The following is a 24,986-nucleotide window of genomic DNA, read 5'->3' on the forward strand; positions in this document are numbered from 1 at the left end:
AAAAAGCAAGCTATTCTGTCTCATGAGAACCAAGCTTTGTGCCTGTATCCATTAATTAATAAGAAGGGCTGCTCTCCCTGTCACTGTAGGCACCACCAACCTCCCTGTTCTACTGAAACGGGGAAAAAGGGACGTGGCTGATGATATTTCATTTCCGAATTGGTTAAAATAATTGGTTCATTTTATTTTCTAATTCTGTTTTTTTTATGTAATGGTGAAAACAATTAGCATAGCATCTACTGTTACTTGGTAGGTCTGCATGTAGGGGACTAGTATGAAATAGTACCTAAATGTATGCACACACTACTGTATGTCTCTCTGGATAAGAGCGTCTGCTAAATGACTAATACAGTGGGGAGAACAAGTATTTGATACACTGCCGATTTTGCAGGTTTTCCTACTTACAAAGCATGTAGAGGTCTGTAATTTGTATCATAGGTACACTTCAACTGTGAGAGACGGAATCTAAAACAAAAATCCAGAAAATCACATTGTATGATTTTTAAGTAATACATTTGCATAGTCCTTAGCAATGTATTACTTAAACATTTGAATAGTCCTTAGCACGGGTACTTCCTGTTCGCTTTTCCAACAGTCTTGAAGGAGTTCCCACATATGCTGAACACTTGTTGGCTGTTTTTCCTTCACTCTGCGGAAAACCATCTCAATTGGGTTGAGGTCGGGTCATTGTGAAGGCCAGGTCATCTGATGCAGCACTCCATCACTCTCCTTCTTGGTCAAACAGCCCTTACACAGCCTGGAGGTGTGTTTTGGGTCATTGTCCAAATTATAGTCCCACTAAGCACAAACCAGATGGGATGGCGTATCGCTGCAGAATGCTGTGGTAGCCATGCTGGTTAAGTGTGCCTTGAATTCTAAATAAATCACAGACGATGTCAACAGCAAAGCACCCCCACACTATCACACCTCCTCCTCCATGCTTCATGGTGGGACCTACCATCATCTGTTCACCTACTCTGCGTCTCACAAAGACACGGCGGTTTGAACCAAATATCTCAAATTTGGACTCATCAGACCAAAGGACAGATTTCCACTGGTCTAACATCCATTGCTCGTGTTTCTTGGCCCAAGCAAGTTTCTTCTTATTATTGGTGTCCTTTAGAAGTGGTTTATTTGCAGCAATCCGACCATGAAGGCCTGATTCACACAGTCTCCTCTGAACAGTTGATGTTGAGATGTGTCTGTAACTTGAACTCTGTGAAGCATTTATTTGGGCTGCAATCTGAGGTGCAGTTAATTACCGATTTCTGAGGCTGGTAACTATAATGAACTTATCCTCTGCAGCAGAGGTAACTCTGGGTCTTCCTTCCCTGTGGCGTTCCTCATGAGAGCCAGTTTCATCATAGCGCTTGATGGTTTTTGCGACTGCACTTGAAGAAACTTTCAAAGTTCTTGAAATGTTCCGTACTGACTGACCTTCATGTCTTAAAGTAATGATGGACTGTTGTTTCTCTTTGCTTATTTGAGCTGTTCTTGCCATAATATGGAGTTGGTCTTTTACCAAATAGGGCTATCTTCTGTATACCACCCCTACCTTGTCACAACACAACTGATTGGCTCAAATGCATTAAGAAGGAAAAAAATTCCACAAATTAACTTTTAACAAGGCACACCTGTTAATTGAAATGCATTCCAGATGACTACCTCGTGAAGCTGGTTGAGAGAATGCCAAGAGTGTGCAAAGATGTCATCAAGGCAAAGGGTGGCTACTTTGAAGAATCTAAAATATATTTTGATTTGTTTAACGCTTTTTTGGTTTTACATGATTCCATATGTTTTATTTCATAGTTTTGATGTCTTCACTATTATTGTACAATGTAGATAATAGTAAAAATAAAGAAAAACCCTTGAATGAGTAGGTGTGTCCAAACTTTTTACTGGTACTGTATATACACACATCCAAACACATACAGACACACATATATATAAATATACATACTGTACATATATACATACATATACAGTGCCTTGCGAAAGTATTCACCCCCTTGGCATTTTTCCTATTTTGTTGCCTTACAACCTGGAATCAAAATGGATTTTTTGGGGGTTTGTATCATTTGATTTATACAACATGCTTACCACTTTGAAGATGCAAAATATTTTTTATTGTGAAATAAACAAGAATTTTTGAAAGAATTTCAAATAATAATTTAAATTGAAAAATGATCATTTTGAATACGCCGTCATTTTGCGTATCAGTTCATAAACCACGTGCCATGGAATCAGTACATCGAAAATCTCTTTCCAACTATTTTGCAATCTATATGGCACAGCTGTCCATTTTTTGGTCCTTAAATGAAACTGGTATACTTTTTTATTGATCACAATTTTCTTTAACCAGGGCCGACAGACAAGTTCCTTACTTTTTCCCCATTCCACTTGCCTCTTCCATTTTTGTGGTAATGCTGCAATTAGTTGGTTGTAATTTTGGGTAGAGCAGACATTTCCATATATTTTTGTTAGCTGCATGTGTTACACAACTCCACCAGTCCTATTTCTGATATTATTTACTAAATGTATACCTTTTCTAAACATTGTATTGAAAAATAATGTTTTTTTAATTATCAATTAGTATATTTGAGTTTAACCACAATATTTGTTGTATTATTTGTTCTGTCTTTTCTGGTGGATTAAACTGAAATTGCAACCAACTTTCTATGGCTTGTTTAAAAAATAGCAATATTTTGGAGATTATTTCATTTTTAAATAACCAAAAGCGAGAGGTTGTAATCTGAATAAAGGGAAAAAAAGGCCATTCTTGAACATGGGGTGAGACATTCTTACAAATTTTCTAGAGAACCAGTTCGGATTTAAATATAACTTTTGAATGACTGACGCCTTTAGTGAGAGGTCTAATGCTTTAATATTTACTAATTTCTGCCCCCCGAATTCATATTAATTATATAAATAGGCCCTTTTCATTTTGTCTGGCTTGCCATTACAAATAAAATGGAATACTATTTGCTCATATAATTTTTTTAAAAAACAGGTCGCTAGGTGTAGGCAAGATCATAAGCAAATAGGTAAACTGGGATATGACTAAAGAGTTAATCAGGGTGATTTTTCCACAAATAGACAGGTATTTTCCTTTCCATTGTAGCAAGATCTTATCTATTTTTGCTAACTTTCTATAAAAATAACTTTGGAGTGAGATCATTCATGAGAAGTAGCCATTATTTACTATTTTACACCTAGGGTTACTATACATAACTTTAACCCATTTTATTAGAGATTCTCCTAAATTGAAATACTCAAGGCATTTATATATAAATTCCAGTCGTACTTTATCAAAAGCCTTTTCAAAGTCAGCTATGAATACCAGGCCTGGTTTCCCAGATTTTTCATAGTGTTCTATTGTTTCCAGTACTTGTTTTATATTATCTCCAATGTATCGTCCATGTAAAAAACCTGTCTGATTAAGATGAATAATATCCGACAATACCTTTTTAATTCTATGCGCTATGCATTTTGCTAGAAGTTTTGCATCACAACACTGAAGTGTAAGAGGCCTCCAATTTTTTTAATGGACAGGATCATTATATTTACCACTAGGATCCTGTTTCAGTAATAATGAAATCAGACCTTCTTGTTGAGTGTCTGATAATCTACCATTTATATAGGAGTGGTTAAAACATGCTAATAACGGTCCTCTGAGTATATCAGAAAAGGTTTGTGTGACGTGTACTGAATATACGAAGAGGCAGGACACAGACACAGGAATTAACAAGGTCAAGGTTTACTTAACAATGTGCAAGATAAATAACAACGATAGAGTAAATGACACGAAGCTTAACAACCACACACAACATCATCCAGAACAGTCCAGGGCTAAATAGGGGTGGTGAAGAGATGATGAGGTGCAGGTGCGCTGGAGGTGATTAGGGTGCATTGGGTTTCCATTCTGGTGTTGCCGAGGTGGTGCGCTCAGACCGGTGGCTCAGTAAACCAGCGAATCAGAGCGCCAGAGGGGAGCAACAGGTGGAGACGTGACAGTACCCGCCCCCCGGACGCGCTGGAGATGGACATGGGCGGCGTCCCAGACCTGTCCGGCCCTGTGGAACCACTCGTCGACAGCGGGCGCATCGGTCTGGCTGGGTGTCCAAGGGGCCAGGGCCGGCTGGTACCCCAGGACGCACTGGAAGGGAGTGAGACCCGTGGAGGAGTGAACAAGGGAGTTCTGGGCATATTCTGCCCAGGGAAGAAACCTCACTCACTCACCCTGCCGGTCCTGACAGTGGCAACGAAGAAACCTCCCCAGCTCCTGGTTCATGCGCTCCACCTGCCCATTCGACTGAGGCCTATACCCGGAAGTGAAGCTGGCCGTGGCCCCGATCTTCTACAGGAAAGCCTTCCACACTCGGGAGGTGAATTGGGGGCCACGGTCCGAGACAATGTCCTCCGGAAGTCCATAACACCGGAAGACCTGTTGGAACAGGACCTCAGCGACCTGAAGAGCAGAAGGAAGACCAGTTAGCGGCAAAAAACAGCATGATTTGGAGAGTCGTCAGAACGTGGAAGGTCAGTGACAAAGTCTATGGACAGGTGTGACCAAGGTCGCTGAGGCACTGGGAGAGTAACTAGTTTGCCTGCCGGGGCATTCCAAGGTGTCTTCGTTTGGGCACATATGGAACAGGAGTTGACGTAGCGGGAGACATCAGAAGCCAAGGTGGGCCACCAGTATTTTTGGGCTAGAGAATGCAGGGTGCGCGTAATACCAGAGTGCCCTGCCGTAAGGGTGGTGTGCGCCCAGATTAGCAGGCGGTCACGGACACTGGTGGGTACATACACGCGCCTCGAGGGGCGTTGGCAGGGCTGGGTCTTCCTGAGCCGCCAGCGGGATGTCTTCGTCCACATCCCAAACAACAGGAGCAACGATGAGAGACGAGGACAGGATAGGACCCCCCAGATCCTTCCTTTCTCTGGTATGGTGCATCCTGGAGAGGGCATCGGAACTGACCATGACCTGACGGCATCTGTCTTCACTCCCTCCATGAACACCCCCTGAGGACTGATCCGGTATCCCAGGAAGGAGATTGCCTGTTGGTGGAATTCGCATTTCTCCCCCTTCACCAACAGGCTGTGTTCCCGGAGGCGGAGTAGGACAGCTCGGACGTCCCTGACGTGCTCCTCGAACGTAGCCGAGTAGATCATGATATCGTCGATGTACACCACCACCTGTCTACTCAGCATGTCCCGGAACACGTCATTGACGAAGGACTGGAACACAGAAGGTGCATTGGCGAGGCCATAGGGCATGACGCAGTATTCTAAGTGGCCTGAGGTAGTGCTGAATGCAGTCTTCCACTCGTCTCCTTCCTGGATTCGGATCAGGTTGTAGGCACTCCTCAGGTCCAACTTGGTACCAGAGGGAGGGATACCGGTACTTGGTGGGGACTGCGTTCAGCCCCCTGTAGTCAAAGCATGGTCTCAGTCCTCTGTCTTTTTTGGCCACGAAGAAGAAGCTGGAGGAGGCAGGAGAGGTAGAGCGTCTGATGAACCCCTGTTTCAGGGTCGAGCCACATACTTCTCCATGGCCTCAGTCTTCGCCATGGTAAGGGGGTAAATGCTACTCTTCGGGGGGTGTTGTCCCTCCAGCAGGTCAATGGCGCAGTCCCAGGGCCTGTGAGGAGGGAGACACGTAGCTTTTATTGAAGAGAAGACATCAGAGAGATCTGCATACTCACACGGAATGTTGGGCTGGAGGGCGGACTCCTGACTCTCCACTGACGTGGAACAACAAACCACTGGCAGGCAGGTCTTCTGGCATGAGGTGGACCAGGCTGTGATTCTCTTGGTGCTCCAATTGATGGTGGGGTTGTGTAGTCTGTGCCAGGGCAATCCCAAGACGATCCGGTGACGATGTGGAATGACAGCTCCTCGTGGTGCTCCGGTAGTGTGGGAATGGTGATGGTGATGGGGAGAGTGATGTGTGTAATGGTGCCTGATACAAGGGGTTTATTGTCCAGTGAGGTGACGTGTAGCGGAGATGGCAGTGGCAAGGTGGGCAACCCCCATTCATACCAGCTCCCTATCTATAAGGTTCCCTGCTGATCCGGAATCTATCATTGCGGTAGAAATGGAAGAGAAGGAATAACCAGGCACCGTCATGGGAACTAAAAACAATGGTTTTGTGATAGGAGCTGACGTAACAATCACGGCGCGGCGACGGGAGTCATACCGCCTAGATAGGGAGCCGCCAGGAGATCTGTTGTCCGTGGTGGTGTAGGGGATGCTGCCCACCTCCATGGGTGAGGACTCGGAAGCAGGGCGGCTTCCATAGCTCAGATGGGGTGAGCGTCGAGGCTCCGGGAGGTGTTGGGAACGTCGTCTCTCTCTCAACATGTCGTCAAGACGGATGGACGTGGTGATGAGGGTATCAAGGTCCATCTCGTCGTCCTGACATGTGAGTTCCGTCTTGATGTCCTCCTATAAGCCTCTCCTGAAGGCCGTGCGCAGAGCACGCTCATTCCAGCCGGAAGACGCCGCCACCGTGCGAAAGCTCAGAGCATACTCGGACGCGGGCCCCTCTCTCTGTTGTAGAGAGAGGGGCCCTCCATGGGATGATCAAACACCGCCCTGAACCTAGCGAGGAAGGTGGAGTAGGGAAGTGCCACTGCCTCCTCTCCTTCCCAGACTGCCGTGGCCCAATCCAGTGCCTTTCCTTTAAGAAGAGAAATCACCAGCGCTATCCAGGCTGACACGTCAGATAAAGGGAAACCTGTGGCAGGAAGCCGCTACATTTAGTAGTTTTACCGTCATAGCGCTCCGGTAGGGCGAGGGTTCCCACAGGAGTGGGTGATAGCACAGGAACAGGTGGATTGGGGGCACTTGCCGCTCCCTGAGGTGGAACCGGAGCGCTGGGCAGATTATGCAGAGTTTGGAGCACTTCCTGCATGTCGGCGTTCAACTGGGCAAGCTGCTGCTGGTGGTCAAGGCACTGGGAAACTCCTGCTGCATCCATTTTCGTTTGGTGTGTGATTCTGTGATGCGCACTGAGTATACGAAGACGCAGACGCAGGAATTAACAAGGTCAAGGTTTACTTAACAATGAGCAAGTTAAATAACAAATATAGAGTAAACGACACGAAGCTTAACAATCACACACAACATCATCCAGAACAGTCCAGGGCTAAATAGGGGTGGTGATGAGATGATGAGGTGCAGGTGCGCTGGAGATGATTAGGGTGCGTTGGGTTTCCATTCCGGTGTTGCCGAGGTGGTGCGCTCAGACCGGTGGCTCAGTAGACCGGCGAATCAGAGCACCGGAGGGGAGCAATGGGAGGAGACGTGACAGTTTGGTATGCCTCCACTGGTATGCCATCCAGCCCTGGACTTAAAGGCTTTAATTGCATCAAGAAGTTCTTCACCTGTAAGTTAGCCTTCACATGAGTCTTTCTATACAGCTGTTAATTTTACATTATTAATAGAAAAAAATCCATACAATTAGCTTCGGTTAGCGGAGATGGAGGAGACTGAAACGAAAACATATGCTTAAAGTACTTTACTTCCTCTTTCAAAATATTGTTTGGTGAATCAAGTTTCAGTAAATAATATTTGGTAGCATTTCTCTGTTGAAGATTTAAAAATAATTTGCTGCATTTTCCCCCATATTCCATCCAGTTCACTTCATTTTTATAATATATTTCGCTTGATCTTTCTTGAATAAGTTCCTCCATTTATTTTTGTTTTTCCTCTAACTTATTCTGAGCCTCTATGGTACCCATAGTTACTGTCTGGCTGAAGACTGATGGGAAGTTCACAGAACTGACTCAATAGGAGAAGTTCAGACAACCACAGCATAATATGCTTGCCTTGCTGAAGTCACACACACAGACAAACACAGACACACATGCACACACACACACACACACTCCAGTAGATTCACACAGGACTGCCAAATTATCTCATTCACACACATGAATAAGGGAGGTTTAGCTAACCACAACCACACTTCTTCCTAGCCTTACAGGATCCTAGAGATACCATAACACTCTAGCTATCTCTCTAGATAAGTCTCTCCATGAATCTTCCTCTGTCTCTCTCTCCTCCCTTCTCAACAATGGCATGAAATTACCCTCATCTCTCTTATGAGTTGGATGCAACAATCACCAAGGCTTTCCCACTGGCCACAGACGTCAGTTCAACGTCTAGATTTACATTTGTTTGAGTTGTCAACTATCTTGAATTCAACCAGAAATCAACAACAAATGTTACCATTTCATTGGATTTAGGTTAAAAGTTGGGTGAAAAAAAGACGAAATGCCCTTATGTTGATGACAAATCCAATCAGTTTTCCACGTTGATTCAACGTCATCACTTTGATTTTGGGGGGTTGAAATGACGTGGAAACAACGTTGATTCAATGATTTTCTGCCCAGTAGGTTACCTCCATATTTTGGCGGTTTATTACAGTACTACCTGGCACTGACAAGTATACCACATTTCACACCGACTTCCTTCCTCATCACCATCCAGCAGTAAACTATGCAAAGACGTGTCAGTTCCTGTGTGCAACAAGCTGCTTTACTGCAAAAGGAGATGTAATGTGAGACAATTGTGTCCTGTCCTAGTTCAATCATCTGTATCTGAAGCATGGCGCAGCTACTGCTGCTGGGATCGCTGTGGGTTGTGATTTTTCTGGGCTCATCTGTCCCTAATATTGAGTCCTCGGAGTACAACCCATTTCCTGGCATCACCGACGAGAAGTTCATCGACGACTGTGTGAGGATACACAACGACAACCGGTCCTCTGTGAATCCACCAGCCAGAAATATGCTCTACATGGTAAGCAGAGGCAATGAGAGCATGCAACACTGTAGATTCTCACCTTAAAACTCAGCAATACCATAATATAGCCAAGACTGGTTCCATGTAAGTAATTCAGAATTGTCATGTTTTTGCAGTTGGAAAAGAAGTGACAATTAAGAATATGCAATACATGAATAGTGCTTCAATGCTTCCCAGAGCAACAACAATGCTTATAAACGTTGCCTTGTGAGCAGGCTATAGTTGAATAAGACATGGTTCTACACTGTCCTTTTTTACAAGGAGCACATGTGCGCCTAAGTTGAAAAATGTAGGCGCACACAAAGAAATATAAGACCACAATGAAACATTTGAGGTAAGATAATAAAGCTAGAATCCTTAACTTTATCGAGGCGCACTGGTGCTTCTAAATTAAAATTCCAGGTCGCACAGCCAAAATATGTAGGCGCATAGGCAAGTAAAATGGTCGTACTGTAGAGCCCTGTAAGACGATGTTAGAATGAAAGTAGGACAGGCCACTCAGATCCATAGAGGCGTGTAATCAGTTTCACATCACAGATACTGTCATTTTCTAGACACCCACTAATTTGGTTGTAATTTGTTTTCTCAAGACGTGGGATGAGGGCTTGGCCATCACTGCAAGGGCCTGGGCGAGACACTGTGATTTCCAGCACAATATCTACCTGAAAGAGGTCAGTCGGGTCCACCCTGTCTTCTCCTCCGTGGGAGAGAACATCTGGGCAGGATACCCGCCCTCCATGTTCTCCGTCATGAAAGCCATGGATTTTTGGGTCAAAGAAGTTAAAGATTACTCATACCAAAGCAATAAGTGTACACCAGGAAGAATGTGTGGCCACTACACACAGGTATGTGTCCTCTACTGTATAATAAAGCATCACTGTTAAAAACCATCAAAACCACAAAATGCAATTTGAGCGTTGGGCCAGTAACCGAAAGGTTGCTAGTTCAAATCCCCGAGCCAACAAGGTGAAAAATCTATCGATCTGTCCTTGAGCAAGGTACTTAATCCTAATTGCCCCAGGATCGCCGTCGATAACGGCTGATCCCTGGCCATGACCCCACTCTCCGAGGGTTTCTCAGGGAGAGTGGGATATGCAAAAAACACATTTCCATTTCACACCACACAGGTTGCACAATTGTACATGTGTGAAACAAGACACATATAAGCACCCCCTATTTGACCAACAGTAAAAACAGTGGTATAAAGGGGAAACTACATATTTCATAATCTTTGCCGACTGCATGCTTGCTTGCATTCCCAGGTTGTATGGGCGACGAGCTACAAGGTTGGGTGCGCCGTCCAAATATGCCCGAATGGTGTCGACAGGACTTCGTTTCCTAATAAAGAGGGAGCCATATTTGTTTGTAACTATGCCGAAGCGTAAGTCAGACTGAATACACATATTACATTTACACTTAAAGGAAAATTCCACCCAAAAACTATCTTTGGGTATTTGTTTCATTAGTCCATTGTATACATAGTCCCAAAATGTTTTGCATGTCAGCAAATTAAAGATATAACTTTCAAAATACAGAAATACAGCCAGTATGACGCATTTGCATCATATGATTCTGCGTTGTGCATCACATGATGCAAAATGAATCATTTCTGGAAAGCTTGAGGATCTTTGAAAGGTTATCGGAATTATGCAACCCTGCACATATTGCACTTTCCCTTTGACAAAAAAAGTCTAAGATGCTCTGATTATAGAAATATGGAAAAATCTTGGACAAATTAAAAGGATGTGCATTGCTTTCTCCAGGGGAAACGTGGTTGGTATTTTACCATACCAGAATGGGATGGAAGAATGCAGCTCTTGTGAAGGTGCAAACAATCAATGCCAAGCCAAGCTCTGCCGTAAGTCTCAGTTACCATTTCCCACACCCAATATACTAATAAGATGCAGGACAACCTTGTGTGATGGTCTGAATGTGAAGTTAAACATATTCCTTCACAACACCAATACTCTTTCCCTTGTACATGCTACATGTTCAACAACGCCCAATACTATTTTCCATTCATGACATAACAAAGCTGCCATATTGTCTCTCTTTACAGACAATCCAAAACGAGACCAACAGAAAAGTATGTTTTGAACACGCAACCCTTCATTTAAATTATCTTCCTAAGCCACAATGGCAGCATGTGTTCTTTGTGATCTACAGTAGCCTTTACTTTTCTCACCTGTGTACAGGTTACAGATGGACTCCCGACTGGGACCCCGCCCTGGCCACCTGTGGCCCCTCCTGCATGGCCATATTGGCCATCCGACCCCTGGCCCTCCTCCTCACCTTTGTCGCCGTATTTGGAGTACACAGATTGCACCCAAGCATATTTTTTTACGAATAGCTCAGCTGTTTAGATGATTGATTGTCCTGCACTGACGTTGTCATGCCTTTCTCAATATGGTCCTGTCTTTTTAAAATTGCCACAGAGACTCAAACCAAATTCCCATTGTGGTACAATAAAGTGAACTACTACTAATACTAAAATGTATATGCTGCTTTTGCTGCTTCCATTAATGTCTTAAAGGGAAAGTTTACCCCAAAATGTAACCAAATCTTTATTTTCTGACCTCAAGGAGTTATGCAGCAGTCTTTAATACAAACTCTACAGCCCTCTGAAGTAAACAATGCATTAAATTAGAGCATGAAAAATAGGTCTTAAATAGCTCACACACTTCAATTCAAGTTATATTATGACAATCTGTGTTTCTGTTAAGTTAAAGATTTGAAAATAACGGTTTCCCCCAAAAAAATTGTCTCGCATTCATGTTTGGCTTGACAATGAGCAATAGTGTTGGCAAAAGCACAAACTAGGAACTCCTGATAACACAACAGGTTATGTGCTTGTGAAAGTTGAAGAGCGGTGTCTAAAATCATCTCATTTAGCCTAACAGGAAAATCACTCTTACAAATACAGAATGAGAGTTTATCATATACTTGTTTTATTGAGTCTTTTGAAGTAGCAGCACCAAATGACAAAGAATGCCACACAAAACACAGTTCTCCTAAACATCACAAGGCTGTTTCACTGTTCAGCAGTCATCTAGGCCCATTTCTGCTACACCTGACGCCTGTAGCTGCACACAACAATGTTAATTTAATCATGAACTAAAATGTCAATGCCTAAACACAACACCTTTTCTCAAAGCCTGCAGGTATATAGCTTAATACTTTGTTAATGATTTATAATACGTCTTTAATGGTATGCATGTTATTTTTCATAAGTATACATTTTCAACGGACTCGAAATGTATTTAGTCAGGATCATTATGAGACATTACAAGTCTTAAAATGCATTAACTGAATCATAAGCCATTATACTTGCAGGCTTCATTAAAGTAAAGTGTTTACTGCAAATATTAACATGGACAGGTGTTGGCTGAAAGCAGTACAAGTTGTTCTGAGGAATAGGACAAGAGGAGGAATCTGTGGCGTTAGGATAAACCAGGTGAATCCATTCTGTGGCATTAGGATAAACCAGGTGAATCACAATCTGTGGCGTTAGGATAAACCAGGTGAATCACAATCTGTGGCGTTAGGATAAACCAGGTGAATCACATTCTGTGGCGTTAGGATAAACCAGGTGAATCACAATCTGTGGCGTTAGGATAAACCAGGTGAATCACATTCTGTGCACGTCTTAGAAACTGTCGCTAAGCAATATTGAAGAATGGGCCTCGGTCACAGAAGAACTAGGTAACACTCAGAAGCATTGGATCTCACATATAGGGTGACACCTTCACTCTATACTCTCTCCTCTACTGCTGACAGAAGCATTCAATATTCATTTAAATCATCGAAACTATGAGGAAGGTTCATCTCTGTGAGGAATTGGGGATATTCTATTAATATCACAAAGAAATATTTACCAAACCGATGTTCTGACAAACCTGACATCCTTTACGTCAGTGATCTGCATGCCCCATTTGAATGCAGTAATAGTAAATATCGTCCATTGTCCAAGCCTTTCCAAGGTTAGCCCTTCTTCTTCTTCTTCTTGTCACTGGCGGGTGTGGTCTGTGGGACAGGGTTAACTGAGGGGGCTCCTAGCTTCTTGGTCTTGGCTTTCCTTACCTTAGCCTTGATGGCCTCAATGTCGATTTTGGCTTCTGAGGGAGCTAGAAAAAAAAAACATGGTAAAATAAAAATAAATATATTAAACAGCAAGGTGTGACTGTGGAAGTATGTTGTCAGACAATGCTTCATTTAAAAAGACGAGTCAGTTAATGATGATAATAATAATAATTTACTACATTTTTAAAGCACATTTCATTATACAAGAATAATCACAAAGTGCATGAAATAAAATAGAAAATAAAATATACATATACAGTGCCCTCTGGAATTACTGGGACAGTGAAGCTTTTTTTCCATCTTTTGGCTCAATACTCCAAAAGTTTGGATTTGAAATCAAACAATGACTATACTTAGGGTTAAGTGCCTTGTACATAGTCCCCCCATTTTAGGGGACCAAAAGTATTGGGACAAAATCACTTATGTTTGTATTTAAGTAATAAAGAGTTAAGTATTTGGTCCCATATTTCTAGAACGCAATGACTACATTAAGCATGTGACTCTACAAACTGGATGCATTTGCTGTTTGTTTTGGTTGTGTTTCAGATTTTGTGTTCAATAGAAATTAATGGTAAACCATGTATTGTGTTGTTTTAGAGTAACTTTTATTGTAAATAAGAATTGAATATGTTTCTAAACACATTAATGTGGATGCTACCATGATTACGGATAATCCTGAATGAATCGTGAATAATGATGAGAGAGAAAGTTACAGACGCAAAATATCAAAATGAAATAATCTGAAACACAACCTAAACAAAACAGCTAATGCATCCAACAAATGTGTAGAGTCACAAGCTTGATGTGGTCATTGCGTGCTAGGAATATGGGACCAAATACAAAACTTTTACTACACATACACTACCGTTCAAAAGTTTGGGGTCACTTAGAAATGTCCTTGTTTTCGAAGCTGTGAGGGGAACGGCACCTCCTTACCTTCAGGCTCTGATCAGACCCTACACCCAAACGAGGGCACTACGTTCATCCACCTCTGGCCTGCTAGCCCCCCTACCTCTATGGAAGCACAGTTCCCGCTCAGCCCAGTCAAAGCTATTCGCTGCTCTGGCACCCCAATGGTGGAACAAGCTCCCCCACGACGCCAGGACAGCGGAGTCACTGACCACCTTCCGGAGACACTTGAAACCCTACCTCTTTAAGGAATACCTGGAATAGTATAAAAGTAATCCTTCTAGATATGTCTTTTTCTTTGCAAACTTTTGAACGGTAGTGTAATACCTTTTCTCCCCTAAAATGGGGGGGACTATGTACAAATAATTCTGTAATTTCTAAACGGTTCACCCGATATGGATGAAAATACCATCAATTTAAAAGCTGACTGTCTGCACTTTAACCTCATAGTGATTGAGGCAAAACAATAAAAACGCTTCACTGTCCCAATAATTACGGAGGGCAATAACCATATCATGAAAGCAACAATCAAAGTCTAGGAGGAAGGGTAGGCCAGCTGATAAAGATGAGTCTTAAGGCCTGTTTGAAAGCCCCAACAGTGTCAGGAAGGGAGTTCCAAAAGCGTGTTGAGTGGAAGGAAAAGGTGCGGTCGCCTCATTGTGCGGACTGGTGTGGGGCATGAAGCAGTTTGGCAGAGTGCGTAAAGGTTCATAGGTGGAGAGAAGGTAGTTAAGAACATAATTATTACAATGATTCACTGTACCTTTGTTGGTCTTCCTCATAACAGGTTTCTCCTTAGGAGGAATAAAGGCTCTGTTTCGCTCCTCTTGCCTCTTGGTCAACGCCTCGGCTTGTTTCACCTGGGAAACAGATACAATCAGACATAGGACAAATGGATTTCGCACATTAAATCCTGTTATGAGTCTTTGAAGGTCATTAGTTTCTCTTGCATTGCTATGCAAATAGTAAATGGTGCATACAGTGAGGGGAAAAAGTATTTGACCCCCTGCTGATTTTGTACGTTTGCCCACTGACAAAGACATGATCAGTCTATAATTTGAATGGTAGGTTTATTTGAACAGTGAGAGACAGAACAACAAAAAAATCCAGAAAAACGCATGTCATAACTGTTATAAATTGATTTGCATTTTAATGAGGGAAATAAGTATTTGATCCCTCTGCAAAACATGACTTAGTACTTGGTGGCAAAACCCTTGTTGGCAATCACAGAGGTCAGACGTTTCTTGTAGTTGGCCACCAGGTTTGCACACATCTCAGGAGGGATTTTGTCCCACTCCTCTTTGCAGATCTTCTCCAAGTCATTAAGGTTGAGGCTGACGTTTGGCAACTCGAACCTTCAGCTCCCTCCACAGATTTTCTATGGGATTAAAGTCTGGAGACTGGCTAGGCCACTCCAGGACCTTAATGTGCTTCTTCTTGAGCCACTCCTTTGTTGCCTTGGCCGTGTGTATTGGGTCATTGTCATGCTGGAATACCCAACCACGACCCATTTTCAATGCCCTGGCTGAGGGAAGGAGGTTCTCACCCAAGATTTGACGGTACATGGCCCCGTCCATCGTCCCTTTGATGCAGTGAAGTTGTCCTGTCCCCTTAGCAGAAAAACACCCCCAAAGCATAATGTTTCCACCTCCATTTTTGACAGTGGGGATGGTGTTCTTGGGGTCATAGGCAGCATTACTCCTCCTCCAAACACGGCGAGTTGAGTTGATGCCAAAGAGCTCGATTTTGGTCTCATCTGACCACAACACTTTCACCCAGTTCTCCTCTGAATCATTCAGATGTTCATTGGCAAACTTCAGACGGGCCTGTATATGTGCTTTCTTGAGCAGGGGGACCTTGCGGGCGCTGCAGGATTTCAGTTCTTCACGGCGTAGTGCGTTACCAATTGTTTTCTTGGTGACTATGGTCCCAGCTGCCTTGAGATCATTGACAAGATCCTCCCGTGTAGTTCTGGGCTGATTCCTCACCATTCTCATGATCATTGCAACTCCACGAGCTGAGATCTTGCGTGGAGCCCCAGGCCGAGGGAGATTGACAGTTCTTTTGTGTTTCTTCCATTTGCGAATAATCGCACCAACTGTTGTCACCTTCTCACCAAGCTGCTTGGCGATGGTCTTGTAGCCCATTCCAGCCTTGTGTAGGTCTACAATCTTGTCCCTGACATCCTTGGAGAGCTCTTTGGTCTTGGCCATGGTGGAGAGATTGGAATCTGATTGATTGATTGCTTCTGTGGACAGGTGTATTTTATACAGGTAACAAGATGAGATTAGGAGCACTCCATTTAAGAGTGTGCTCCTAATCTCAGCTCGTTACCTGTATAAAATACACCTGTGAGCCAGAAATATTTCTGATTGAGAGGGGGTCAAATACTTATTTCCCTCATTAAAAATGCAAATCAATTTATAACATTTTTGACCTTTGTTTTTCTGGATTTTCTTGTTGTTATTCTGTCTCTCATTGTTCAAATAAACCTACCATTAAAATTATAGTCTGATCATTTCTTTATCAGTGGGCAAACGTACAAAATCAGCAGGGGATCAAAAACATTTTTCCCTCACTGTAGCTATCAAGTGATGGTTGCGACACCTCAGGACGAAGCTGTGTCAAGTGATCCCCATGGTTACCACACCCCAGAGTGAAGCTGTGTCAAGTGATCCCCATGGTTACCACACCCCAGGGTGAAGCTGTGTCAAGTGATCCCCATGGTTACCACACCCCAGGGTGAAGCTGTGATTACCTTTATCTCTTCCATCTTCTTCCTCTTCTTAACGCTCTCTCGAAGGAAGAACTCTCCCGTTGCCAGTTCCTTGTCAATCTAGACAACCACCAAACACAAAAAAAACAGTGAATCCACGAACATGGGTTTGAACAAGCCTAGTGATAGGTTAAGTGATGGGTGGGATATATCAAGTAGTGACAGACCAAGTCCTCTGTTGATGTTAGGCTTTATGGGTGTTGTATGTTATAGTACAAGGATGGGCAAACTACATTCAATCCGGCCCGCAGGAGGTTTGAGTAAAAAAAAAAAAGATTGGGAAACTTTTAAATTGTAACTCCAGGTCACTCTTGAATGTCTAAAACTAAATAGAAAGTATGTAGAAATTATAATGGACTTATATATTTTCTTATTAGTGCCCTTTTTCTGGCCCGCAAATTGCTTTGACAAACAAATCAGTTGGCAAAGAAATCTGTGCGGCCCTCCGCTGAATTTTGTAATCCCAATGTGGCAAAAGTTACTGCCCACCCGTTATAGTATGTGGAAGAAGACCCATCAATGTCCTTCTGTGTTGTTATCTTAGAACTGAATGAAGAATTATATTATTATTTTTTGGTACTGTGCTTGCACTATGTATGTAATGTTTGATGTCTACATGAAGGTTTGTATACTGGGCTAGCATGCTGTATGACACAAGAACAGATACAAATTAAGTAATTATCATTGTAGTCATCATGGCCTGCGGTGGCGGTTCTGACCCACTAACCTGGCCTTCAGGCTGCTGCGGGGGAGGCGGTTCTGACCCACTAACCTGGCTCTCAGGCTGCTGCGGGGTTGAGGCGGTTCTGACCCACTAACCTGGTTCTCAGGCTGCTGCGGGGGGTGGTGGTTCTGACCCACTAACCTGGCTCTCAGGCTGCTGCGGGGTTGAGGCGGTTCTGACCCACTAACCTGGCTCTCAGGCTGCTGCGGGGGGAGGCGGTTCTGACCCACTAACCTGGCTCTCAGGCTGCTGTGGGGGGAGGCGATTCTGACCCACTAACCTGGCTCTCAGGCTGCTGCGGGGAGAAGTGGTTCTGACCCACTAACCTGGCTCTCAGGCTGCTGCGGGGTGAAGTGGTTCTGACCCACTAACCTGGCTCTCAGGCTGCTGCGGGGAGAAGTGGTTCTGACCCACTAACCTGGCTCTCAGGCTGCTGCGGGGAGAAGTGGTTCTGACCCACTAACCTGGCTCTCAGGCTGCTGCGGGGAGAAGTGGTTCTGACCCACTAACCTGGCTCTCAGGCTGCTGCGGGGAGAAGTGGTTCTGACCCACTAACCTGGCTCTCAGGCTGCTGCGGGGAGAAGTGGTTCTGACCCACTAACCTGGCTGTCAGGCTGCTGCGGGGAGAAGTGGTTCTGACCCACTAACCTGGCTGTCAGGCTGCTGCGGGGGGAAAGGAGTGTACTCCTTCTTTGTCGTCTTATTCTTAGGCTCCTTGCGCTTGGTCAGGTTCTTGTGGCGGAAGTTGGGCAGGAAGCGCTCCCAGCTCTGCAGCCGCAGCTCGGGGTCCTTGGACAGCTCGCGCTTGATCATGAGCGTCTGCGGTCGCCCCCAACCGAACGGTCGCCAGAGTCAAGAGGGTGAAACGTGTTGGAAGGGTTAACTTGGATTATTGAATCAGAGGGCAGTTGATGTCATACTCCTGCTGGTAACTACATGGCAAAGCACCAGAAAGGATGCAGTAGTTGAAGCCAATTGCTTCATTAAAAAAGGGGAAATCTGCAATTGCTACATCCATTTTTGTACTATTAAATTAATTATATATACACACACACCCATTGATTTGTGAAGAGTATAACTTATGCCTCATGAGCTTAGTTCAAATGTCAGAACCCAAAATATAAGCTTATTTTATGACATTGTTTGTAAACAATGCCATTTTAAACAAACACTGTGTAGCCTCAAAACTATCTAAACTATAATGTTGATATCTTGGATCAGTCCTTGCATCCATAGCTCTGTCTATGAATTTGAGTGGTTACATTTCTGAAAGGCCCATCCCTCAGCCTTTTACCAAAAGAGAGGCGTGGGCCCTGTTTTGATATTGTTTCAACTAAGGATTGCCACTTTAAGTCCATTGAGCCAGAGCATTAAAAGGAGCAACACCTCACATTTTAGTAATTTAGATTTCTTCTTTAACTGCTTAGAAACGCCTAAAATAGCTAAGTACTGGTTCTTCCTGACAATATATAAAAAAACATCCACTGCATGGACAACTAAAAAGGTTTGCATTGCTAATATTTTGGCTTTTGTTGACAACCTCGTGTACGAGAGCCAATCGTAATAAAGGAAGTTGTAAACAACTGGCCAGACAAGGTAAAAAGCTAACTCGAAAATCAAGTTATGACAGATAGAATAAGTCGGTCTGGAGCATGTTGTTTTCAGCTGTGAAGGAACTTCAAACTACCCCTTTTGGTATTATAGTAAGTTCATGTCTCATCTATTCTAAAGGACTTGGTGACATCATGTGGTTTCAACAGAAAACCCACATCCTCTTACATAGAACACAGTGTCGGTTACTTTAAGTTTATCAGGAACCATGACAAAGTCCCACATAGACCACCTTTACGGGGCACTGGTTTCCCCCTCTCATTGGATGTGGAGGAGAAAGGTGTCAATTACCTTGATGTTGTAGATGGGGTGGATGTTCTTCATGGTATCCAACACCACTTTCCTTACCTACATAAGGAAATAACAGATTTTAGCAGATAATAATTGAGTCCCTCTGAGAAACAGAGAGCACAGAAAAAATACAATTGTTGCTCACTCCAGGTAAGTTGACTGAGAACACATTCTTATTTACAGCAATGACCTGGGGAATAGTTACAGGGGAGAGGAATGAGCCAATTGGAAGCTGGGGATGATTAAGTGGCCATGATGGTATGAGGGCCAGATTGGGAATTTAGCCAGGACACTGGGGTTAACACCCCTACTCTATGATAAAGTGCCATGGGATCTCTAGTGACCAGACAGAGTGCCTCCTACTGGCCCTCCAACTTCCAGCAGCATCTGGTCTCCCATCCTGGGACAGACCAGGATCAACCCTGCTTAGCTTCCGAGGCAATAGTGATAGTATGCATTTGAAAGGGATTTATTTATTTATTACAATCAAAATTAGTGCGGCCTAATCTCCCTACGGAGTGGTGGGCCTAAGTAAATTCGCTAAATGATTTTTTGTAATTACAGAAATGGGCACCTAATGAATTCAACAGGCTTATTTCAGTGGTTCCAGTGCATGGTTAAGGGAGAGAGCAGGGCAGTGCTCAGTAGGGAGAAAGCATTTTGAAATTTTTTGAAATGGAGAGGTACTACCTAAAAACTTGTTTTTGCGTTACAAAATGTTTCGCTATGGTGTACCCTACTGAACATGTCCCTGATGGAGGAAATCAGCGCTCACCTCTTTGAGGCCGTTGAAGGGTCCCAGGGCTGACACAGTGTTCCCCTGCACCATGACATAGCAGTTGGTGAGCAGCTCCAACGCCTGAGGGGGAAACAGGTTAGACAAATGCCTGTAAGAGGGAGGTTGAATGTGTTCCATGCAGAGCTATCTCCATCTGCTCACACTCCACACACACCATGACTGCCGCTACTGCCACCACCACTACTACGACTGCTGACAGTACTACTACTACTACTACTGACAGTACTACTACTGCTGATAGTACTACGAACTGACCACCTGCACTGACTCTTCGCACCTTAGCACACACACACACAGTTGAAGTCGGAAGTTTACATACACATTTTTTCCATTTTAGTCATTTAGCAGACGCTCTTATCCAGAGCGACTTACAGGAGCAATAAGGGCACATCGACAGATTTTTCACCTAGTCGGTTACTGGCACAATGCTCTTACCCACTAAGCTACCTGCCGCCTACACTTTAACCAAATACATTTAAACTCAGTTTTTCATAGTTCCTGACATTTAATCCTAGTAAAAATCCCTGTTTTAGGTCAGTTAGGATCACCACTTAATTTTAAGAATGTGAAATGTCAGAATAATAGTAGAGAGAATGATTTATTTCAGCTTTTATTTCTTTCATCACATTCCCAGTGGGTCAGAAGTTTACATACACTCAATTAGTATTTAGTAGCATTGCCTTTAAATTGTTTAACTTGGGTCAAACGTTTCGTGTAGCCTTCCACAAGCTTCCCACAATAAGTTGGGTGAATTCTGGCCCATTCCTCCTGACAGAGCTGGTGTAACTGAGTCAGGTTTGTAGGCCTCCTTGCTCGCACACGCTTTTTCAGTTCTAGGATTGAGGTCAGGGCTTTGTGATGGCCACCCCAATACCTTGACTTTGTTGTCCTTAAGCCATTTTGCCACAACTTTGGAAGTATGCTTGGGGTCATTGTCCATTTGGAAGACCCATTTGCGACCAAGCTTTAACTTCCTGACTGATGTCTTGAGATGTTGCTTCAATATATCCACATAATTTTCCTTCCTCATGATGCCATCTATTTTGTGAAGTGCACCAGTCCCTCCTGCAGCAAAGCACCCCCACAGCATGATGCTGCCACCCCTGTGCTTCACGGTTGGGATGGTGTTCTTCGGCTTGCAAGCCACCCCGTTTTTCCTCCAAACATAACGATGGTCATTATGGCCAAACAGTTATATTTTTGTTTCATCAGACCAGAGGACATTTCTCCAAAAAGTATGATCTTTGTCCCCATGTGCAGTTGCAAACCGTAGTCTGGCTTTTTTAAATGGTGGTTTTGGAGCAGTGGCTTCTTCCTTGCTGAGCGGCCTTTCAGGTTATGTCGATATAGGACGCGTTTTACTGTGGATATAGATACTTTTGTACCTGTTTCCTCCTGCATCTTCACAAGGTCCTTTGCTGTTGTTCTGGGATTGATTTGCACTTTTCGCACCAAAGTACATTCATCTCTAGGAGACAGAACGCGTCTCCTTCCTGGGCGGTATGACGGCTGCGTGGTCCCATGGTGTTTATACTTGCTTACTATTGTTTGTACAGATGAACGTGGTACCTTCAGGCGTTTGGAAATTGCTCCCAAGGATGAACCAGACTTGTGGGGGTCTAAAAAAATTTCCCGGAGGTCTTGACTGATTTCTTTTGATTTTACCATGATGTCAAGCAAAGAGGCACTGAGTTTGAAGGTAGGCCTTGAAATAAATCCACAGGTACACCTCCAATTGACTCAAATGATGTCAATTAGCCTATCAGAAGCTTCTAAAGCCATGACATCAGCTGTTTAAAGGCACAGTCAACTTAGTGTATGTAAACTTCTGACCCACTGGAATTGTGATACAGTGAATTATAAGTGAAATAATCTGTCTGTAAACAATTGTTGGAAAAATGAATTGTGTCATGCACAAAGTAGATGTCCTAACCGACTTGCCAAAATTATAGTTTGTTAACAAGACATTTGTGGAGTGGTTAAAAAACGACTTTTAATTACTCCAACCTAAGTGTATGTAAACTTCCGACTTCAACTGTACTTGCTGCTACCAGACTCTTATTTACAGTACTAATACTGCACAGTTGAAACACTTGCCCCCCAATCCCCCCTTTCTCTGATACATGTGTAAATATTGGACTATAAATTGTGCTACCTGTATTATACTTATGCTAAAATGTTTATTCTATTCTACTGAGTCATTTAATTTATGTAGTATTCTTATCTTTGATATTTATTCATTATTGTTGTTGCGTTGTCGAGAAGGAACCTGCAAGTAAGAATTTCGTTGGACGGTGTATACCATGTGTATCCTGTACATACAACTAATAACATTTGAAACTTCTTACTGTATGCAAAGTCATTTCATGCTCTCCCTATCCCCCATACAAGTGTAAATACTTACTTTGAATAAGTGATTTTACATTTTTCTTGCTAATAATTTTATACCAGCTATTTACTGTTATGGACAGTGTTCTTAATGTATTTTTCTTCTACTTATTTTAATTCAATATTTTTATTGTTGTCGCACTGTTGAGAGGAGAGCGTGCAAGTTAGAATTGTATTGTATACACATTGTGTACCGTGTGCATATGACAAATAAACTTTGATTTAATAAGCTGACTGATTCTGAAATGTTGGGCTGAATTAACACTATGCTCCCACCTAGTGATGCTAACCTCTAAATACACAACACATGTATCCATTTGAACGCTCTCTGTGGCTGCATGGTTGAACAACACACGCACCTTGAGTGTAGATCCTTTAGGTCCGATGAGTCTCTGCCTCCTCTTCACGAACCGTTCTCTGTTTCTGACCAGCGTGCCAATTTTGATGATGTCACACGCCATGTCATCCTCCAAAATACGCACTGCCTAAAGGCAGAAGAAAATACATCAACCAAATCAATATACTTGTACAGTTTTTTTTAAGTATATAGTTTTTACTATTCTCCACGCTCTATCAAGATCATTGTTGGAAGTTCAACTATGAATTGATGAACAAGAGCGCATGCCTACCTGCTCAAATGGCACACTTCTGGCCAACAGCTTGATGAGGTCCCGTGCCCTTACAACGGCATATGGGTCAAAGGTCTTTTTGGTGGTGCAAACTGTGATGCTGCCTTCGATCAAATCCAGGGTGGCCTTGATGTGCTGTGGAGGGAGAAAAGCAGAACATTAATATTCTGGACATTTTAAAGATCATGTGCCTGAATCTAGGAGAGGATCATTGATCCTACCATGGTTACATACTGTAGCTCTGTCTATGCATTTGAGTGGCTACATTTCTCCAGTCACGTCCCTCAGCGTTTAACCAAAACCATGGCAGGGTGTCCGCTTTGTTATTATTTCAACTACATATTTCCCCTTTCATTGGCTGAACTTACTGAATCGCCTAGTGCTTTTTGGACCAGTGGCCAGCATTCTTTCAGGTATGCCTCTCTGTATTTGGGAAAGAGAGTGGCGAAACTGCTCTCCTCCAATAGACCTTTGGGGTTGTCATCCTTCGTGAATGCTGGCTCCTTCCATCCATCGGGAACAGTGAAGAGTTGAGATTCATCCACTGAAAATACAAGATTAGAAGCTGGGATATCGCACGGCTAACGTTATAACTAGCTACCGAACTAGGTAAATTAGCCACATTGCATGCACTTTTTCCCCAAAAGTTGCAACGTTTTCCCATACAACAAACGTTCTTTCCCTAAGAACAAATCAGTTGCAGTCTTTAAGCAGTGCTGATACTAGCACCATCAGCATGAGGCCGGGCACGAGCTACCCAAATCAAGGGATATCAAGCTTCTGCTCAGATTCATTATCCAGAAACGCGGACTATTATTAAGAAATAATGACATTTGTTTCCGATACTAGACAATATCGTTGTAATACCTTGGTTTGTATTATTTTTCGACTTCTTCCCCGACTGCGTTTCACTCACGCTTTCTTCGTTCGTGGAGGACGCCATTTTTGTTGTGCCGGAAAGACAGACCGGAACTGCGTAGTTTAGAACTGAGGGTTGCATTCAAAATTGCAGCGTTCCATTACGTGCTAAGAGCGTTCTTAATACTGTATATTCCAATGAGAAAGAGTATTTTCAACATTGTGCCACAGCAACAATGACAACTTTTCGATCCTTACAATATTTGCTATGATTTATCCTTCATATTGATTTGTCATTCCTATCACTACAATATAAATTACAACAATTTATAATAACACCCCTATCACTACATTATTTAAATTACATCAATTTATTACAATGCATTTCATATTCACATGGTACAGGTGGTTTGGTAGCCGATTAAATCAAACAACTATCATTGTTAGCTAAATAGCTTGTGATAGCCGTTGATAACAGGCTGCTGTTTAGCCGTAATCAGCAGATTCTCGACCAACCTTTACTTAGCATTACCTTCTTCTTTCTCGATTCAGAAGTCACTGATGTCTTCTGAACTAACGTTGAAAAAGCTATAGAAAATGCTCAGTTATTAAATCAATTTTTGCTCCATGAAGTAATGCAACAATGTTTACGCCGCCATCTTACCAGTATCTTTGTGCGAGATTTTGGCAATTAAAGGTAGTTTCGCGAGCCATTGCTAACTAGCGTTAGCACAGTGCCTGGAAGTCTATGGAAACAACTAGCATGCTAGCTTCCCCCATAGACGTTAAGTCATTGCGCTATTGCTCGTTAGCAACTTCCTTCAAACTGCATGCAGTTTTTTACAAAACAATTTACCATATTTATTGGAGTTGCGGCAAGTAGTGCGCCGCTGCCAAACGAATATAGGGGAAACACTTCAGTATAATTCATTAAATTAGCTTTAACAAAAATATAAATGCAACAATTTCAAATATTTTACTGAGTTACAGTTCATTTAAGGAAATCAGTCAATTGAAATAAATTCATTAGGCCCTAATCTATGGATTTCACATGACTGGGCAGAGGTGCAGCCATGGGTGGGCCTTGGAGGGCATAGGCCCACCCACTGGAAA

The 24,986-nt window shown here is 43.1% G+C and overlaps 2 protein-coding genes across 2 annotated transcripts; one reads left to right on the forward strand and one right to left on the reverse strand.

The window, feature by feature from the left end:
* Positions 1-7,302: 7,302 nt before the first annotated feature.
* Positions 7,303-11,297, forward strand: LOC311130163 (GLIPR1-like protein 1). Its single transcript, XM_084162858.1, has 7 exons — positions 7,303-7,390; positions 8,592-8,805; positions 9,399-9,653; positions 10,071-10,189; positions 10,572-10,666; positions 10,868-10,894; positions 11,004-11,297. The coding sequence occupies exons 2-7, from the start codon at positions 8,614-8,616 to the stop codon at positions 11,156-11,158; spliced, it is 843 nt and encodes a 280-aa protein (XP_084018984.1). The 5' UTR covers positions 7,303-7,390; positions 8,592-8,613; the 3' UTR covers positions 11,159-11,297.
* A 436-nt stretch (positions 11,298-11,733) lies between these two features.
* LOC311130162 (KRR1 small subunit processome component homolog) lies at positions 11,734-23,966 on the reverse strand. The gene is made up of 10 exons (XM_084162857.1): positions 23,883-23,966; positions 23,384-23,559; positions 23,016-23,150; positions 22,746-22,871; positions 19,975-20,058; positions 19,200-19,256; positions 17,946-18,116; positions 16,556-16,633; positions 14,561-14,657; positions 11,734-12,932 (listed from the first exon to the last, which is right to left on the reverse strand). Exons 1-10 carry the CDS (start codon positions 23,956-23,958, stop codon positions 12,790-12,792), a joined length of 1,143 nt encoding a protein of 380 aa, XP_084018983.1. The 5' UTR covers positions 23,959-23,966; the 3' UTR covers positions 11,734-12,789.
* Positions 23,967-24,986: the final 1,020 nt, after the last annotated feature.

This window comes from Coregonus lavaretus (assembly GCF_964263955.1).
Source record: "Coregonus lavaretus genome assembly, chromosome: 5".
Taxonomy (NCBI): Eukaryota; Metazoa; Chordata; class Actinopteri; order Salmoniformes; family Salmonidae; genus Coregonus; species Coregonus lavaretus.